This window comes from Megalobrama amblycephala, linkage group LG1 (assembly GCF_018812025.1).
Source record: "Megalobrama amblycephala isolate DHTTF-2021 linkage group LG1, ASM1881202v1, whole genome shotgun sequence".
Classification (NCBI taxonomy): Eukaryota; Metazoa; Chordata; class Actinopteri; order Cypriniformes; family Xenocyprididae; genus Megalobrama; species Megalobrama amblycephala.
This window is the reverse complement of record NC_063044.1, coordinates 39,456,368-39,473,069: the sequence shown is the minus strand read 5'-3', so window position 1 is coordinate 39,473,069 and position 16,702 is coordinate 39,456,368. Positions and strand designations below refer to the sequence as shown.

Sequence of the window (16,702 nt, the reverse complement as noted above, 5' to 3'; positions counted from 1 at the left end):
TATTAGATTTTTTCCCCCTTTCCATTCCTTTTTAAATTCAATTTAGAGAGTGGTGTGCAGATCTTTTATGTTCATTATACATGAAATAAATAGTACAAAGAGTGAGTTGCATTGAAAGTATTGGGTTAACGCAGGAAAACATTCAGCAAGTAGTCATATTTATTTCATTAGTTTCAACTGCAGTTTATTAAAATCCAATTGCAAGGTACCTGCATTAATTCAAGAAAAGCAATCTATGACCAGCATATAAATTCAGTTTTTGGTTCATCCAGAACCAGTTTCCTGAATCTTATCAGTATAAAATCATTAAACCTCTAACACATCAAAACATAATCTTGTAAAAACGTACAGACAACTGCATTAAAAAGGATTAGCAGATTAGAAAGCAAGCAATTTGAACTGCAGACATTTTGTTCTGGAGTCTGCTTTGTCTAGACAATCTTGAGGTCTTTCATTGCAGATTCAAGGGTCTGAAAGAGATTTAAACAGAATTATAATCATCTTTATGCACTTTTGCATTTTGACCACTACTTACAAACTAAATATTGATTATGAAATGCACAAGAGTTCAACAAGTTTTACCTTTACATCCCAAATAGCCATGCCTCCATCCATACCAGTGGTGCAGAATTTGCCACACTTGGCTTTTCCCCCATTAAGGATTGAGATTTGGCTAAGTGAACAAAAACAAAGCAAAAAGCATTATTAAAATATTGTTGTAGATTTATGTTTGATGTTGAAGTGTGTAATTTCAGAGCCACTTGGCATCAAACTGAATTGCAATCTGTTTACTTGCGCATCCTGACTGGGCAGGACATTTCAACATCTGCTTAATTCCTTGCGTCGATTTATTATTTGTTACGATTTAACAAGTGGATTGAGTGATGCAGGGATAAAATATATTTTTGTAGGCCAAAACCCAGAAAAAAATTCTGCATTTTATCACCTCCGGGTTGGTTCGACCCAGAACTCAATATATTTTAATGTTTTATTCTGACTACATAAATTTTTTTTAAAGCTTTTACTTGTCTTAAAAAAGTTGTGAACAGGTTGCAACAAGCGAGGTTGTCGGGGACATTAAACGTCATCACAAAGAACAGGTAAACTCATCTACTCACAACTCTTTTACAGCCTCAGTGTGTTTATAATCACTCTAGCAAACTATTCTTTCAGGGTACTTTTTTTTTTTTTAAGATTGAAAGAGTTCTCGTAATCATGGTTAAGTCATGTGGCCATGGTGTAGTTGGTTTATTTCATTTTTTAATTTTTTTATTTCTGCCAATTGAATTTAGACTTCAAAATTCATAAAAGCTGTGTTCATTTGTGAAGATTACCATAATAAACAAATTATGTAAGAATCATAAATGTTTGTTGGTCGTGGGTTCCGGGGTGATAACTTCCAGCTTGGCCTACAAAAATATGTCATCACTGGAATGATTTTGGGTGCAGAGTCATTTGTTTGACAAATAAAAGACAGGGAGTGTTTAAAAACTGTTTTTTAGTGCCATTGTGGAACAGAAATTACAAACTTAAAGGGGACCTATTATGCAAAATTCACTTTTGCCTGGTGTTTGGGCATAAATGTGTGTTGGCAGTGTGTGTACACAACCACCCTATAATGATAAAAATCCACCCACTCTTTGTTTTTAATCCCCATAAATCATAAGCAGTGTCTCAGAACGAGCCGTTTCCAGATCCCTGGCAGTGTGACGTCACAAAAGCCACAGGCTCCGCCCACAGCGTTGACTGACACTTAAGTTTGAACATAGAACCGCCCTGAGCCGTTGTTTACAGCGAGCCCGCCATTGCCGCACTGACGAGAACGTCTCCCAACCCAAGTGTTTTAGGTGTTCTGTTGCTGGATGGATTAATCCACATAACTCTCTTCATTTACAACCTAAATCTGAGCTGCTGAAGACGAGGTGGATTAACTTGGTTTTCCAGGAAAATGCTCCCACAGTTCTGCCGAAATTCGTGTATGTCTGCGCGAATCATTTCACACCGGACTGCTTTGTGAAAGTATATCAATACGAAGGGGACAATATAAAACAGAGACTGTGCTAAAAATGTGTTACTCAAGGAGGATATACAAGTTAAAACTGTTCGTGATCAATCTTACAGTCTCCAGAGTGACACTAAATACGGCAGTAATGAAGGTAATGGCACTTTATTACAGTTCATCTGAGCTTATTTAACGTTACGGGTATAAAGTTTATTAAGCACCACCGGAAAGGCATAAAGTCTTTATATATTTGTTTACTGGTAACGTTAGTTGTAACGAGTGTTTCTGTGTAATTCGCTATGTGTGTTGGTGATAATACAAGGGAAAGAGAGAGAGTTTATGGATAATATTTTAATGCGCACTTGCAGTGTTTTATTAAGTTCTAACAGTGATTTACTAGAGTGAAAACAGACACTTCATCTTTTGTGTGAAGTAGAATAAGCGTCATAAAACTCATCGGTAAAGTTTTGGCCATCATTCGAACTGTTCAACAAGCCTGTACTAATATAGCAGATTAAAAACAAGGCAATATAAGTAATAACCGTAATTTAACTAAACTATAACGTTACCTGTTCTATCTCCATGCAGCATACATTCGTAGTTTCTGACATTATAGCACGTCCTGAATGAATCCTGTCACCGAGAATCAGCTCGTGAAGCTCCGCCCTCTTAGGCAGCTCATTTGCATTTAAAGGGACCGCACTAAAACGGCTCGTTTTTGCTCAACCACTAAAAGTAGCAATTTTAACATGCTATAAAAAATTATTTGTGGGGTATTTTGAGCTAAAACTTCACATACACACTCTGGGAACATCAGAGACTAATTTTACATCTTGTTAAATAGGGCATAATAGGTCCCCTTTAAAGGTGATAGAGAGGATTTTTTCGTCGACTGAGAATCCAAAGACAGTTACTGAGTTTTTGAAATGAGCGCATGCGTAAGAACAGCCCCCCTCCTTCACAGCTCATTGCAAAAGAACGCCTCCCAAAACTCGTACACGAGTATTGGAACACGAGTGTTTACCGCCGGCATTCGCTGTGTCGTGTTTTTTGGATTCATTATGTCGGACTCACCGCAGATAACTCATAATCTGCAGTTGTTACTCCTGTCTCCTGACAAAAACATTGCATGCAGCGCCTGTGGAGTGTGGAAAGTTACTGGAGAGCGCAGCCACGCTCGTCTTTCACAAGGAACGTCATGGCAGTGATTGACAAGCCAGAGGGCCAATCCGCGCACGTCTCTCACAAGGAACGTCACGGCAGTGATTGACAAGTCAGAGGGCCAATCGTTTATGCGATGATCACACAAACGATTGGCTGATGTTCTTAAGGCCCTACCTCGTGCACAGATGATGTATATTAATATATTTTTACTTTCAGTGCACCTAATAAATAGTCTTTTATCAGTTAGTAAAGACAGTTTCAAGTAATATTGCAAAAATGTATAAAACAAAACATCCTCTTTAGCACCTTTAAAGGAACGAGACTAGAAGACAGACAAAAGAGAACAGGCTGTACCTGATGCTGTTCTTGTGCAAAGACTCAAGGACTGCTTCCTTGCTGTCTGTGGTGGCTTTCTTATCCAAGTTCTGGAAGCGTTCTCTGGCTGTCATGCCCTTCTGAGCACTCTGTTTGGGCACGTCAAGTTTTCCTCCGAAAGACAGTGCTGCATTGTTTGAATCGTAGACAAACAACACAGGGTAGCAGTCATGGCCCTGAAAAGATATGAAAATCAGGGGACAATCTAAGCGGATCACCTTAACATCAAGGTCTGACATATGAAGATACTTACAGCTGCCACTAGGCTGTTCTCAGTAATGAAAGTCACGCACAGAAGTGGCAAGGTTTCAGAAGTCAGACTGGCGCAGCTGTCAAGATGAAAGGAAATAATTGGGTAAATATGATTTTTTAAAGGCAAGTATGTGGAAGGCCATATTTGAAAGGCAATACTCACACAGCAGTCTTTCCTCCCTCTGCCACAGCCACGGTGCTGTCATGGCTGGCCCAGGCCACACGATTCCCGCTGTCTGAGAAGCAGACGCCGTGCACCCAACCCGCAGTACCAGTAGACTCGAACATGACCTCTCCAAAGGGCATTTTAGAGCCCCATGGTGTTGGAGCAGGCTTCTCTTCTACTTCCTTTATGTAAGCAGAGAAGATCCTGGATGGGCATTTAACAAACGTTAAGTTCATATAAAGGCCGTATTCATAAAATAGAATAATAACACAAATCAGAATCAACCTAACCTGCATTTAAAGTCACAAGATCCAGCTGCCAAAAGGACGTTATTGGGGTGCCAGTCCAAACAAAGGATGGTGGAGCGGATGGGCTTCTTAATGTGCTTGCACACCCACCTAGAATAATGAGAAATTACTTTAAGCATCTTAGATACACCCAGTAAAAACAATTGATTAGTCTGTGTAAATAAGCATTTTCTGTCCAACAGAAAAATGCCTGTAGAAATCATAAAATGTAGTTTATAATACAACATTTGGTAGTTCTGTTCATCAAACTGAGCAGGAATGTTGATATAACAATCCAACACTGGGACTTTTCATTGTTAGTTGCTGTGGATTTTTCAGTGACTCTTTCTTTAGGTTACATAGTTACACCAGTAAGTGAGGACAAGTGGCTGTCTTTATGAGTGAGTCATTGAATCGTTCAATCAACCAATTTGTTCAAAAACACTGGATGCTTCTCAATTAGAAGGCTGCAAACTTCCTGCAGTCTTTCTGAGGCTTGTAGGCTACAGTCCACCTCAGCATTAAATGACAGAATGAGATATGGCTATACATAAATGTTTACGCCCCATGTCACAAAAATACTATTAAAATTAATTGTGGAAAAATACTTTAAAGGGATAGTTCACCCAAAAATGAAAATTTGATGTTTATCTGCTTACCCCCAGGGCATCCAAGATGTAGATGACTTTTTTTCTTCAGTCGAGCGCAAATTATGATTTTTAACTGCAACCGCTGCCGTCTGTCAGTCAAATAATAGCAGTGATTGGGAACTTGAACAATAAGAGTCGAAAAAACTTCCATAGACAAGTCCAAATTAAACCCTGCGGCTCGTGACGGCACATTAATGTCCTAAGACACGAAACGATCGGTTTGTGCGAGAAACCGAACAGTATTTATATAATTGTTTACCTCTAATACACCACTATGTCCAAGTTCGTTCAGCTTCCGGCTAGTGAGGTCTGATCGCGCTCTGACAACGGAAGTGATGTCTCGCGCTCATTGAAGTATATGGGCAAGACATCACTTCCGTCTTCAGAACGCGTTTTTTGACCTCACTAACAGGAAGCTGAACGAAGTTGGACATAGTGGTGTATTAGAGGTAAAAATTATATAAATAATGTTCGGTTTCTCGCACAAACCGATCGTTTCATGTCTTAGGACATTAATGTGTCGTCACGAGCCGCAGGTTTTAATTTTGATTTGTCTAAGCAAGTTTTATTTACTGTTATAGTTGAAGTTCCCATCTACTGCTATTATTTGACTGACAGACGGCAGTGGTTGCAGTTAAAAATCATAATTTGCGTTCGACTGAAGAAAAAAAGTCACCTACATCTTGGATGCACTGGGGGTAAGCAGATAAACATCAAATTTTCATTTTTGGGTGAACTATCCCTTTAAGTCTTTATATTAACTGAATTCCATTAATGCAAAGTCTGTGGTCTCCCAGTGTTTTACATAATGTATGTGTAATGTCTTCATCTCCGAAATCATTTTATGTCTTGCATTGCACAAAAAATTGGACAACCATAGTGCTGATTCATTTTCCACTTTTTTTGTGTGTGTGAATTGGAATATGTGCTAAGGATTGTGGGCAAATGGAGGATATGAAGGATACACTTGATGCATCCTTCAAAATAAGCTGAATGAAGGACGTGAAACAATGGCTGCTTTCCAATCTTTCAAATTGTGATGGCCTTTCACAGACGTTGAGGACGTGGCGGCCTAAATATGCAGCCTCACTAAAACACAGCCTTGGAACTGAAAAGCACCTACTGCTTCAGTCAGTAATTGAACAAGTGAGTGAGTCATAGAATCATTCACTAAAATGAATTGTTCAAAAACATTGATTCATTCAGCAACTGAACAAGTGACCATGGAGCCACATACTAGCATCTTACTACTTTTACCATATTTTTTTATGGCAGAAATAGTCTATTATGCAGTATCAAATTCAGCATGTATGATTGAATGAGTCATTAAACCATTCACTCAAGAGATTATTTAAAAAACAGATTCATTCAGGAAACAAGTGGCTGTATGTATGAGTGAGTTAATAATTTATTCAACTAATTTGTTGAAAAACATGGATTCATTCAGGAATTAAACAATTGAGTTATTGAATCATTCGTTCAACCGTTTATTTGTCTATTCTCACTCCGGCAATGAAAATTGTTCCAAAGTAACTGGCAATATTGCATCTAAAATGTAAGTTATTCAGTATTAACTTATTTCTTATTGAATAATTGTACAAAAGCAACATCTCACTCAATCGTGCTGTTTGTCTATGATTGCTTGTTGAAATTCAGACCAGCAGATTGCGGTATACAATATATCGCATTAAGTTGTCCCTCACAGCTTAATGTTATCACATCACATGATTTAATGTGTAATGTGTAATCCAGCATTGTTGCACATGGAAGAGTCTGAAAGTGAAGAGTCAATTGAAATAGATTCAGCATGTCTGGTGAGTACCAGCATCCTCTGCTGTGCATTTCTAGTCCTATCATTCCGAACACCGCTTTAAAACCGAGTCATTTAAAAATAAGAGGGAGCCCATCTGCCTCATAAGTAGATTAACCACCATCAGATTTGTTCTGCCAGAAGAGGCTCAATATCATTTCTATTGCCTGATACTCACCAGTCATTTTCCTGCTCAAAATAGCACACTGAGATCAGACGTGAGCCACTGCCCACAGCAAACTTGTTTTCTTTAGGAGACCATTTCACACAGCGGGCGGCACGGTTGATCCTGAGAATGACCAGGGTGGGCTTCCATACATCTCCCTTTAGGGTCCAGACGTACGCGTTACGGTCAGTGCCACAGGTGACGATGCGATTGCTCTCTGGGGCCCAGTCAATGCCTGGTTGATGAGGAAACGTCTTGGATGAGGAAACATTGTTTTGTTCACATCAATGCTCTGTGACCGTGTCGGTTACTTACCAGTAACCTGGCCATTGTGCTCCTTCAGCACATGGAGTTTGTTCCAGTTGTTTCCGTCCTTCTTGTAGATATGGACTTCATGGTTATTAGGACACAGTGCTATTTCTAAAGGAGACAGAAATAGAAGACAAAAGCTTGATGGATTGGATAACAGCCTAAATATTTTATAAGATAGTACTTGTTTGTTTAAAGTTTATTGTTGGCACTACCTATTGCTAATATCACTATTGGTCATACTGAGTTTTAGGGGTGTTTTAACCTAATTATTAAACTTTGAATTGTAAGGCTTGGATTTTTGACTAACATAAAAAATAATAAAAAAAATCCTATAATCTATAATTAAAATGGACGACATATAGGGACCAATGGGTGAGCTTTTCGGAGTCTTGAAAGATCTTAATACACCTTAATAACTGCATTGCAAAAACTACCTGGAAATCACCTGCAACACCCTAATATTTAATATATTTACATTTTCAGAAAATGTAAAAGTGTAGTTACAAATTCTAAGGAAATGCATTTAATCCTGCAGACAGAGTATTTCTGCAGAATATTGTTTAAATGAAAATGGGCCTGTCCCAATACCCACACTTGCATTTTTGACCACTTGAGAACATGTGCACGCAACAGGAAGTAAGTGCGCAAGTCTGTAGGTCTGAAAATTGCCAAAGCTCACTGCCCTTGACACATACTAAATCCACACTATTGCTAATACTGCTTCTGGGTGGTATTTGAGGGTAAGCATATCCCATCATTCACATCATGTTCAGGAACTCACATGCCCAAAAATCTTGAGTTTATTTTAAAGTTGCAAAGTACGGAAAATAAAAATGTGTAAATAAAGTTCTGTAAAAACGTTACTTGCATTTTTGCAACACTATGTTGTGTGTTCCATCGAGTCATCAGAAGTTTTACACACACTTGCTGTCTTCACGCCATCTTGAACACTTGGTCCAAATAACGGAAACATGTCATGTAGACAAGCGGCCAAGTTCAAAGACTACAAGTATGGCTATTGGGACAGGCCTAATGCTGGATTCAGACACAGCATCTATTTCCTGCTACAGCAGATGTGCTCCCACATTTTTCATAGGTGAGCTAGAAAACATGCATGGTTTTAACAGCCGCAGTTAAACCTAAAAGTCTTTCTCAGCCGTCTCGTTTCCCTGCTGTTGCTCTGCGGTCTGCCGAAGACATACGACATCAGCAACAAAGCACCATTCATGGTAAAACAGGAAGTCTGGGGGGAATTAGTCATTACTGCTTCTCTCATCAGCATGGAAAGAAAAGCAAGGCAGCAGCAGTGAAAAGACACAACTCTTGACATTTATATTTTTTGCTTTTTTTTAAAAGACGGACTGTTTTTAAACTTAATTAAAACATAAAAGTCCTTATTTGGCTTTTCGAGAGCAGCCACACTTAACTTTTAATGTTGTAGGATTCTAACTGGCATCATAAACCCCATAAAAAAGTGTGCATGCTAGTCCGTGTACGTATTTGTACTTTTCCAGAAGGATGTGCAGCTTCTTATCCAAAATGCAGGTCTCAGCAGAATAATGTAAACATTCAGTAAAGGGTCTAAAGGGCTCTCAAGGGAAAAATGGTGGTTCACATGATGGTTTACAAAAACAAAATTTAAAATTCAAGTAATATGGGTAGAAAGTCACAGTTCACGTCTCATCAGACACTTTTCAGAAAAGAATCCTCAAAAAGACATACTTGATTCATGATCAAATGACCTTTGGAGACAGAATCTTTTGTATATTCAGCAATGATGCTCTCACATGATTACACAGTTCAGAGGCAGAAAGATATCTTTAGCCCTAAAGACTGGGAACAGCTCCAAAGATGCTGCAAAGAGTATGAGAACTTACGAGTTCGGTCCTTGTTCCAGGCATGGCAGCTGATAGGTTCAAGAAGAAAACTGTGATAAGCCATGATTAAGTGCTTTTTCCTGCAAATTAAAATTAGAAGTAATCTCAAGATGAAATGGTAAAAACAATGTTTGAGGTAAACCAAATTACTGGTTACAGCATGACTATATACAGCTCATTCACTTCCGTAGAGACACATCACTAAAATGGAGAACTTTAGAACTTCCTACTAAAATTCTTGTTAATTTTCTTTCCTGTTTTTGACTTCTATCCCTGTAGGTCATACTTGGAAAAAAGGTTTTTTGTCTTTGTAACAGCACACATTTTTTCCCCCTCAATGTTTGTAGTAAATTAAAACCAGACCACAAAGGAATGTGACAAAGCCAGATGCCAAGTTGTCCACTTACATGAAAAACACATAAAACACCTCTACTATCTTAGTTTCCGTTCTAACATGTAACGGTCCTCTCTGCAGGGGGAGTTTGCAGTAACGAGTTTTAAATGTTAGGTAGACCTTAGGTAAAACATCTTGCTACAGCTAAAGTCACAAAAATACTGAAAACATACTTTCTAGATGTCATTCTGCATGTTAGTGCATGTTAGTGAGCTCGCACAAACATCAGCATTCCAAAACTGCAGAGACTGCTCCACAGCAGAAGAAAACCTTCCAAATTCAGATAAACAAAACCATATGTTTTTCTACTTACCCGGGAAACCGTAAAAATACTGATAGATGTGGGGGGGTTGACAAAGCCTGAAACAGAAGCCTGAGTTCGTGGACTCTGAGCAGTCAACACAAACGCTGGCTTTGCTCTGAATGAACTAAACTATTTCCTTAGTCTTTTTTCTCTTCAAATATGCTCTACTTCCCCTTCCCTGTTAGAAACATATAACCACTTCCTTGTGTGGGCGGCTGTCTGCTGATGAGGAGGGTTTTCAGTTTAACTCCCCTTCACATTCTCCTCTGTTGCATTTTTAAGCACAGCTGATTTATGATTACTAACAAAAGCAAAACTGTTACGAATGAATCTTTATGTGTGTCTTCTAGTGAATTAATCTTCTAGTTGCATCTAAAAGCCAAGTTGTTTCCTTTTAGCCTGGAAAAGGCAGTCGATCTTAGTGATACAAAGGCATTGAATCAAACAAAATGAGACAACATTCACAAATGGTGTGTAGTATACGTCATTTATTTCTAGCAGACCATTTACATAAAATTCTCCTTTTAATTTAACTCCTCTCCAGTTTCTCTGGAGAGCCAGAACATCTTGATCAACCGTAACACACTGCTGGGGTGCCAGCTTTGGCATAGATTTTTTTTTTTCTTAAAAAAAAAAAAAAACAAACAAACAAAAAGAAAACAAAGATCCTAACCCCCTTTTCCATTAGTGTTTTTTCCATTTTTAAGAGTGTCACACATCAGTTCACACCACTGCTCAGTGCTTTTTTTTTTTTTTTTTTATTTAAAAACTTTCAGAAGTGTTATCGGAAATCTCCTTGTTAGTCTTCAAGCTGCATTGCTTGTGCTGTGTCATGCTAGAGTTTTACATGATCCGCAGACCCTGGATTGAAGACTCTAAGGTCTGTGGAAAGAATTAAGCAAACGTGGTCATAAATCAGGTTAACTGTGACTCAAGCGATAAAAAAAGAAAGCAAATTCATGGCATAAAAGTTACAAAATACAAATGCAAACCTTGAAATCCCATATGGTCATTGCTCCGTCAATTCCTGTAGTGCAGAATTTGCGACAATCTCTTTTGTCTCCTTCATATATAGACACTTGGCTGCAAAGTAAAAATAAAAAATTAGAACTCTACACAATTACAAAAAAACTAAATTAATAATAATTCATATATATACAGTTCAAAAGTTTGGAGTCTGTATGACTTTTTTAAAATATTTTTGAAAGAAAGTTTCTTATGCTCACCTAGGCTGTATTTATTTGACCAAAACCACAGTAAAAACAGTAATATTGTAAAATAATTACAATTTAAAATAACGGTTTTGTATTGTAATATATTTTAAATGTAATTTATTCTTTTGATAGCAAAGCTGAATTTTCAGCATTATTACTCCAGTCTTCAGTGTCACATGATCCTTCAGAAATCATTCTAATATGATGATTTGCAGCTCAAGAGACATTTTTCCTACTCAATATTTTTGTGGAAACTTTGATAGTTTTTTTTTAGAATTATTTTATGAATAAAAAGCTCAAAAGAGCAGCATTTGAAATATAAATCTTTTCTTTCAATCTAAGTCTTTCACTTTTGATCAAATCAATTTTAATTGAATTAAAAAAAAACCTTACCCCAAACTCTTGAACGGTAATGTTTATATATAATTTTTAAGTCATTTGGCCTACGTGATGCTGTTCTGATGCAGGGTTTCTAGGGTGCTATTGCGGTCCTCAGTGGTGGCCCTCTTGTCCATGTTGCGGAAGCGCTCCATGGCAGAAATGTTGCGCTGGATGCTCTGCTTTGGAATGTCCAACTTGGATATGAAGGTCAAGGTTCCACCATCATCAAAACTGAACAGCATAGGGCAGCAGTCGTGGCCCTAATGGAAAACACTCTAGATTAGGTCCTGAAAAAGGCAGTCACCTCTAAAGTACAACAGAACAAACCTTTTTGACCAATAATAATAATAAAAAAAAAAGTTCTTACTGCTGCCACAATGTTGTTCTCAGAAACAAAAGTCACACTCAAAAGGGCAAGGAATTCTGTCTTCAACTGACTTGGCCTGCAAAACAGAGACATGCTATTAGTCATTAATGAGCATGACATATTACAACCAGGACGGTTTAAAATGTCTACAACAGAAAATCATAAATAATTGTTTTTCTAACCACACCAACCAATACTCACGTTGAACTTATTGTGGGGTCCACTACAGTGACAGTGCTGTCATGGCTGACCCAAGCCAGCCTGTTCCCACTGGCTGAGAAACAGACGCTGTGAACCCAACCTCCACTTCCTGCCCCACCAAACTCTGCCATCACCTGCCCAAAGGGCATCTTGGACCCCCATGGGGTTGGAGCTGGTTTCTCATCCACCTCCTTGATGTATGCAGAGAATACCCTAAGAAATGAACACAAATATGATTTAGACAGCTAATAAAAGATTTATTTACATTTACAATGTTAACAAGCTTTAATATATACAAAGTCGCACCTGCATTTGAAGTCACATGACCCAGCTGCCAAAAGCACATTATTTGGATGCCAGTCTAAACTGAGGACAGTTGAACGTATGGGCTTTTTGATGTGTTTACTAACCCACCTAAAAATAAAAAAAATAAAAATAAAATGTTATACATACACACACACACACACACATATATTATACAAACATATTCAAAAGACAGCTGAAAACTCATCTCTTTCGTGAGCACTTAACCTCATCTTAAAAAAAAAAAAAATCATTTCATCTTTTCATTTCCTTTAATCCCTCTCTATTGTAGCTTATGCTACTCCAAGCAATGTCTGAAACTTGTATTGTGAGCACTTCTTGTGTCTATTTGCCTCTTCATGATGACTCGCTTGTGGTATTCCTCACTTGTAAGTTGCTTTGGATAAAAGCGTCTGCCAAATGAATAAATGTAAATGTATTATATATATATAATCAATGAAGCCCAATATATCAACTGTGACCTACCAATCATTTTCAGACTCAAAGTAGCAAACGGATATGAGTCGTGCTCCGCTCCCCACTGCAAACTTGTTCTCCAGCGGAGACCATTTTACAAACGTGGCAGCACGGTTGATCCTGAGAATAACAAGGGTGGGTTTCCACACGCCGTCCTTTTGACTCCATACATAAGCATTCCGGTCCGCTCCACAAGTCACAATACGATCACTTTTAGGAGCCCAGTCAATGCCTGGAAGAGAACACAAAAACAATGGTTAACAGGCCATTTCAACATAACGTTTGTGAGTAACTTAAGAAAGTGACTTTTACCTGTGATGTGCCCATTGTGTTCTTTTAATTCTTGAGCTTTCACCCACTGATTTCCACTTTTCTTGTATATATGGACTTCGTGATTGTTTGGACTGATAGCAATTTCTGTCATTGAAAAACAAAACATGAGATGAGGCGTTAGTTCAAAAATGATAAAACATGGATACAGACAACATCTACGAATAAATAGCAATGAAAAGCTTTCTTACGGGTCCTGTCCCGGTTCCATGCATGGCATGTGATGGGTTCCAACAAAAACTGGTGGAGTGACATTATCTTCAAACAATTTGCAGCTCAGCCTGAAAAGAAACATAACCATATATGATTGCTAAGCTGATATTTAAATGTATTCATTTAGCATGACAAATGTATGTAGGGTTTCTCACACTGTTGTGCTAGGAGCAGGAAATTAAAGTGGATAATCCTGCACTCTGGATTTAGTTATAAATGGCTTCCTAGTGTCAAAAACAACGTAAACCAGCACTGATAAACTGGCAAGCCGAGGCTAAATCACATCAATCAGTCTATGTCCCCAAATACATAAGCACTGTATTGTTTGTAACCATATACTGAAGCAAAATTCGCCTGTTCAACCGGCAAAACCAGATGGCGGCTGTCAGTTCCCGGTTTCAGGGCGTGGGTGAGGCAGAAGATCAATATCTGATGCCGTGGGCTTCTGTTCGGGAGCCGTCTGCTTGCTACATTAGCCGAAAGCTAACGCGAAAAACAGATTTAATTCAAGTAAATTTACATGGAATTCGGGAATAGAGACTCCGGACTGAAAGATAAAAGTCTGTAGCACCTTACATAACTGTAAACACTGTCATAATCCCAGCGAAGTTACACAAATGTTCGCGGTCTGTAAAATTTGAGGATCAGGGAGGCCTTGCTCAAGATGCCGGTTCAGTCCGCTCCCTGCTGTCGGGAAAAGGCATGACACAGGCCTCATTTACCTGAAACGATGTTCCGCTTCTTGTGGTAATATTCGTAAGGATGTTCGCTCTCGGTTGTTCAGCTGGTGGACGGACTTGAATTCGCGGACTCTGGACAGTCGACACGAATTCACTCCGACTGCTCTCTCGCTCCCTGACTTCGGCCTGTCAAGGAATCCAGGAAATGGCACACAGCTCAGCGCGCATGCGTACGCACAGCAGAACGGTGGGCGTGTCACAGCGAAGTCATTCAGAAGACAATGGTGAGGGCAGGGAGTGTACGAGCAGGCCAGGAGTGGGCTACTTTTGATCTAAGACGGGTTCAGGTTAATCTTATTATTATGGCTCTGATAAGGACTAGTCCTTTTATATCTGTGCAATATCACAATGTCGTTTTCTGGACATTTTTTTTTTTGTTCAAAATATGACCTATCCAGGGCTTGACATTGACACCCGCCAACCCGCCAGATTTCAGCTGTGGGGTAAGACAGCCACTCCCACTAGCCACTTTGGCGGGTTGAATATAATTTCAGCCTACAGCCAAATGAAAAGTAGCCAAGCTCGTCGTATCACAAATTACAATTCAGTCACAATTCTTTATCGATTAACTTGCGGTTAGTGAAGGTGGGATAGGCGGAATCGCGCTAAATGACACAACAGAAGCGCTCGCGTGCGCGATTCAGTTCTCCTCGCGCCTGAATACACGCACACACAGATGTCAAAATGCATCGTGTGGAGTATCTCGCGTGAATACAGTCGGCTATGGCTTACGGTGAAGTGGACGTAAACAGGTGGGTAAAAACTGGATATGTGTCGGTATATGACGTCCATGCATTCAGCAGCCCCCAAATAAATACCCCTCTGTCATTAATGTTAATAAAACATCAAAAAACGTTAAATACATGTATACATGTATGCTAAATAAACATATGTATCTGAAATTTTTTTTTTAATTACTATTTGTAATTTGCTTCTTTGTTCTTTTTATATAGCCTAACAAAAATAACTGTATACCTCATGTATAGTCTTGATTTGGGTGGTCATTCTGCATTTGTAAGTTTGAAAGGGTTTTAAATCTTGTAAATCAAGTAAAATGACTCAAAATCAAGTAATTTAAGCATGCCAGAGTCAACTTTAATCATATAAAATGTAATTTCCCAACAGCAAAATTGTGGCCAGTGAAAATGCTGAGTGGCTAGTAACATTGGAAAACCACTAGCCACATTGGCTGGTGTGCAAAAAAGTTAATGTCAAGCCCTGGACCTATCTCTCTTAAAAGTCATTTTCTTGTACATTGAACATTTCTAAAGAGCAAAGGCCACATAAGTTGTCAGCAGAGCAGAGACTGTGTAATATTCCAAAATATTACATATACATACATTCTAAAAAAGTTTAGGTCAAAAACAACCCAAGTTAAAATGGACAAACACAGGAATGGGTTGTTTTAACCCAGCGGTTGGGTTAAATGTTTGCCCAACCTGCTGGGTAGTTTTATTTAACTCAACTGTTTAAAAACACTGTATTGCTTGCTTAAAATGAACCCAAAATGTTGGAAATCAACATTTATTAATATGTTTAATAATTTCTTATGTAAGCAATAAGGTCACCGCTTTGCGTCATGCCTAACAACGCCCTTCAGCCATGACTTATTCACCATACAACACTAGCCTCGAGTACCTTATTGCTTTTATAAAACGGTTACCACACAATACAAATATTAAAGGATTAGTTAACTTTCAAATGAAAATTTCCTGATAATTTACTCAGCCCCATGTCATCCAAGATGTTAATGTCTTTCTTTCTTCAGTCGAAAAGAAATTAAGGGTTTTGAGGAAAACATTCCAGGATTTTTCTCCTTATAGGGGGCTTAAATGGCCTCCAAACGGTTGAAGGTCAAAATTACAGTTTACAGTGATCCCAGATGAGAAATAAGGGTCTTTTCAAGAGAAACCATCGCTCATTTTCTAAAAAAAAAAAATAAATTTAAACGTTTTAACCATAAATGCTCATCTTGAACTAGCTCTCTTCTTCTTCTTCTCTATTTGAATTCCAGCTGTGTAGACACTGCTAAGTGTATTACTGCCCTCCACAGGTCAAAGTTTGAACTAAATTGTCATATACAATATGCTTGTGCAAGTATAATACAATTAGTTCAAACTTTGACCTGTAGAGGGCAGTAATACACTTAGCAGCGTCTACACAGCTGGAATTCAAATAGAGAAGAAGAAGAAGAGAGCTAGTTCAAGATGAGCATTTCTGGTTAAAACATATAATTTTTTTTTTTTTTGAAAATGAGTGATAGTTTCTTTAGATAAGACCCTTATTCCTCGTCTGGTATCATGTAGAATGTTTTGAAGCTGCACTGAAACTGTTATTTTGACCTTCAACCGTCTGGAGTCCATTGAAGTCCACTATAAGGAGAAAAATCCTGGAATGTTTTCCTCAAAAACCTTAATTTCTTTTCGACTGAAGAAAGAAAGACATGAACATCTTGGATGACATGGGGGTGAGTAAATTATCAGGAAATTTTAATTTGAAAGTGAACTAATCCTTTAAAGCCAAAAATATGTATCAATGCAACTTTCATTAAAAGCCTTTCTTCTGCCGGAAAAAAATAGTCCCTGACCGTGAACAGCAACAGAAGTTATATTATTACACCATTAGATGGCAGCAAAGACTGTCTTTATGAGTGTGTCAGTCAGTAGCGAAGGCTTTTACATTGAAAAGACTGAATTGTTGTGAAAACGATACAAGAC

At 38.4% G+C, this 16,702-nt stretch overlaps 2 protein-coding genes across 2 annotated transcripts; both read right to left on the bottom strand.

Annotated features, from left to right (window-relative positions):
• Positions 1-141: 141 nt before the first annotated feature.
• arpc1b (actin related protein 2/3 complex, subunit 1B) lies at positions 142-9,921 on the bottom strand. The gene is made up of 10 exons (XM_048192516.1): positions 9,769-9,921; positions 9,062-9,141; positions 7,188-7,292; positions 6,885-7,107; positions 4,250-4,357; positions 3,957-4,163; positions 3,795-3,870; positions 3,521-3,717; positions 583-673; positions 142-470 (listed from the first exon to the last, which is right to left on the bottom strand). Exons 2-10 carry the CDS (start codon positions 9,123-9,125, stop codon positions 432-434), a joined length of 1,110 nt encoding a protein of 369 aa, XP_048048473.1. The 5' UTR covers positions 9,126-9,141; positions 9,769-9,921; the 3' UTR covers positions 142-431.
• Positions 9,922-10,232: 311 nt separating this feature from the next.
• arpc1a (actin related protein 2/3 complex, subunit 1A) lies at positions 10,233-14,151 on the bottom strand. Its single transcript, XM_048192503.1, has 10 exons — positions 13,968-14,151; positions 13,224-13,313; positions 13,015-13,119; positions 12,712-12,934; positions 12,229-12,336; positions 11,923-12,135; positions 11,722-11,797; positions 11,421-11,614; positions 10,752-10,842; positions 10,233-10,641 (listed from the first exon to the last, which is right to left on the bottom strand). The coding sequence occupies exons 2-10, from the start codon at positions 13,285-13,287 to the stop codon at positions 10,603-10,605; spliced, it is 1,113 nt and encodes a 370-aa protein (XP_048048460.1). The 5' UTR covers positions 13,288-13,313; positions 13,968-14,151; the 3' UTR covers positions 10,233-10,602.
• Positions 14,152-16,702: the final 2,551 nt, after the last annotated feature.

What these genes read in the sequence shown, in the direction of transcription:
- arpc1a (XM_048192503.1), bottom strand. Translation starts at nt 13,287, where the DNA reads ATGTCACTCCACCAGTTTTTGTTGGAACCCATCACATGCCATGCATGG. An exon ending in TCATGTGACTTCAAATGCAG is followed by an intron (nt 12,136 to 12,228) that starts GTGCGACTTTGT and finishes TTCATTTCTTAG; the next exon opens with GGTATTCTCTGCATACATCA. An exon ending in CTGCATCAGAACAGCATCAC is followed by an intron (nt 10,843 to 11,420) that starts GTAGGCCAAATG and finishes TTTACTTTGCAG; the next exon opens with CCAAGTGTCTATATATGAAG.
- arpc1b (XM_048192516.1), bottom strand. Translation starts at nt 9,125, where the DNA reads ATGGCTTATCACAGTTTTCTTCTTGAACCTATCAGCTGCCATGCCTGG. An exon ending in GCACAATGGCCAGGTTACTG is followed by an intron (nt 7,108 to 7,187) that starts GTAAGTAACCGA and finishes CTCATCAACCAG; the next exon opens with GCATTGACTGGGCCCCAGAG. An exon ending in TTGCACAAGAACAGCATCAG is followed by an intron (nt 674 to 3,520) that starts GTACAGCCTGTT and finishes TTGTTCACTTAG; the next exon opens with CCAAATCTCAATCCTTAATG.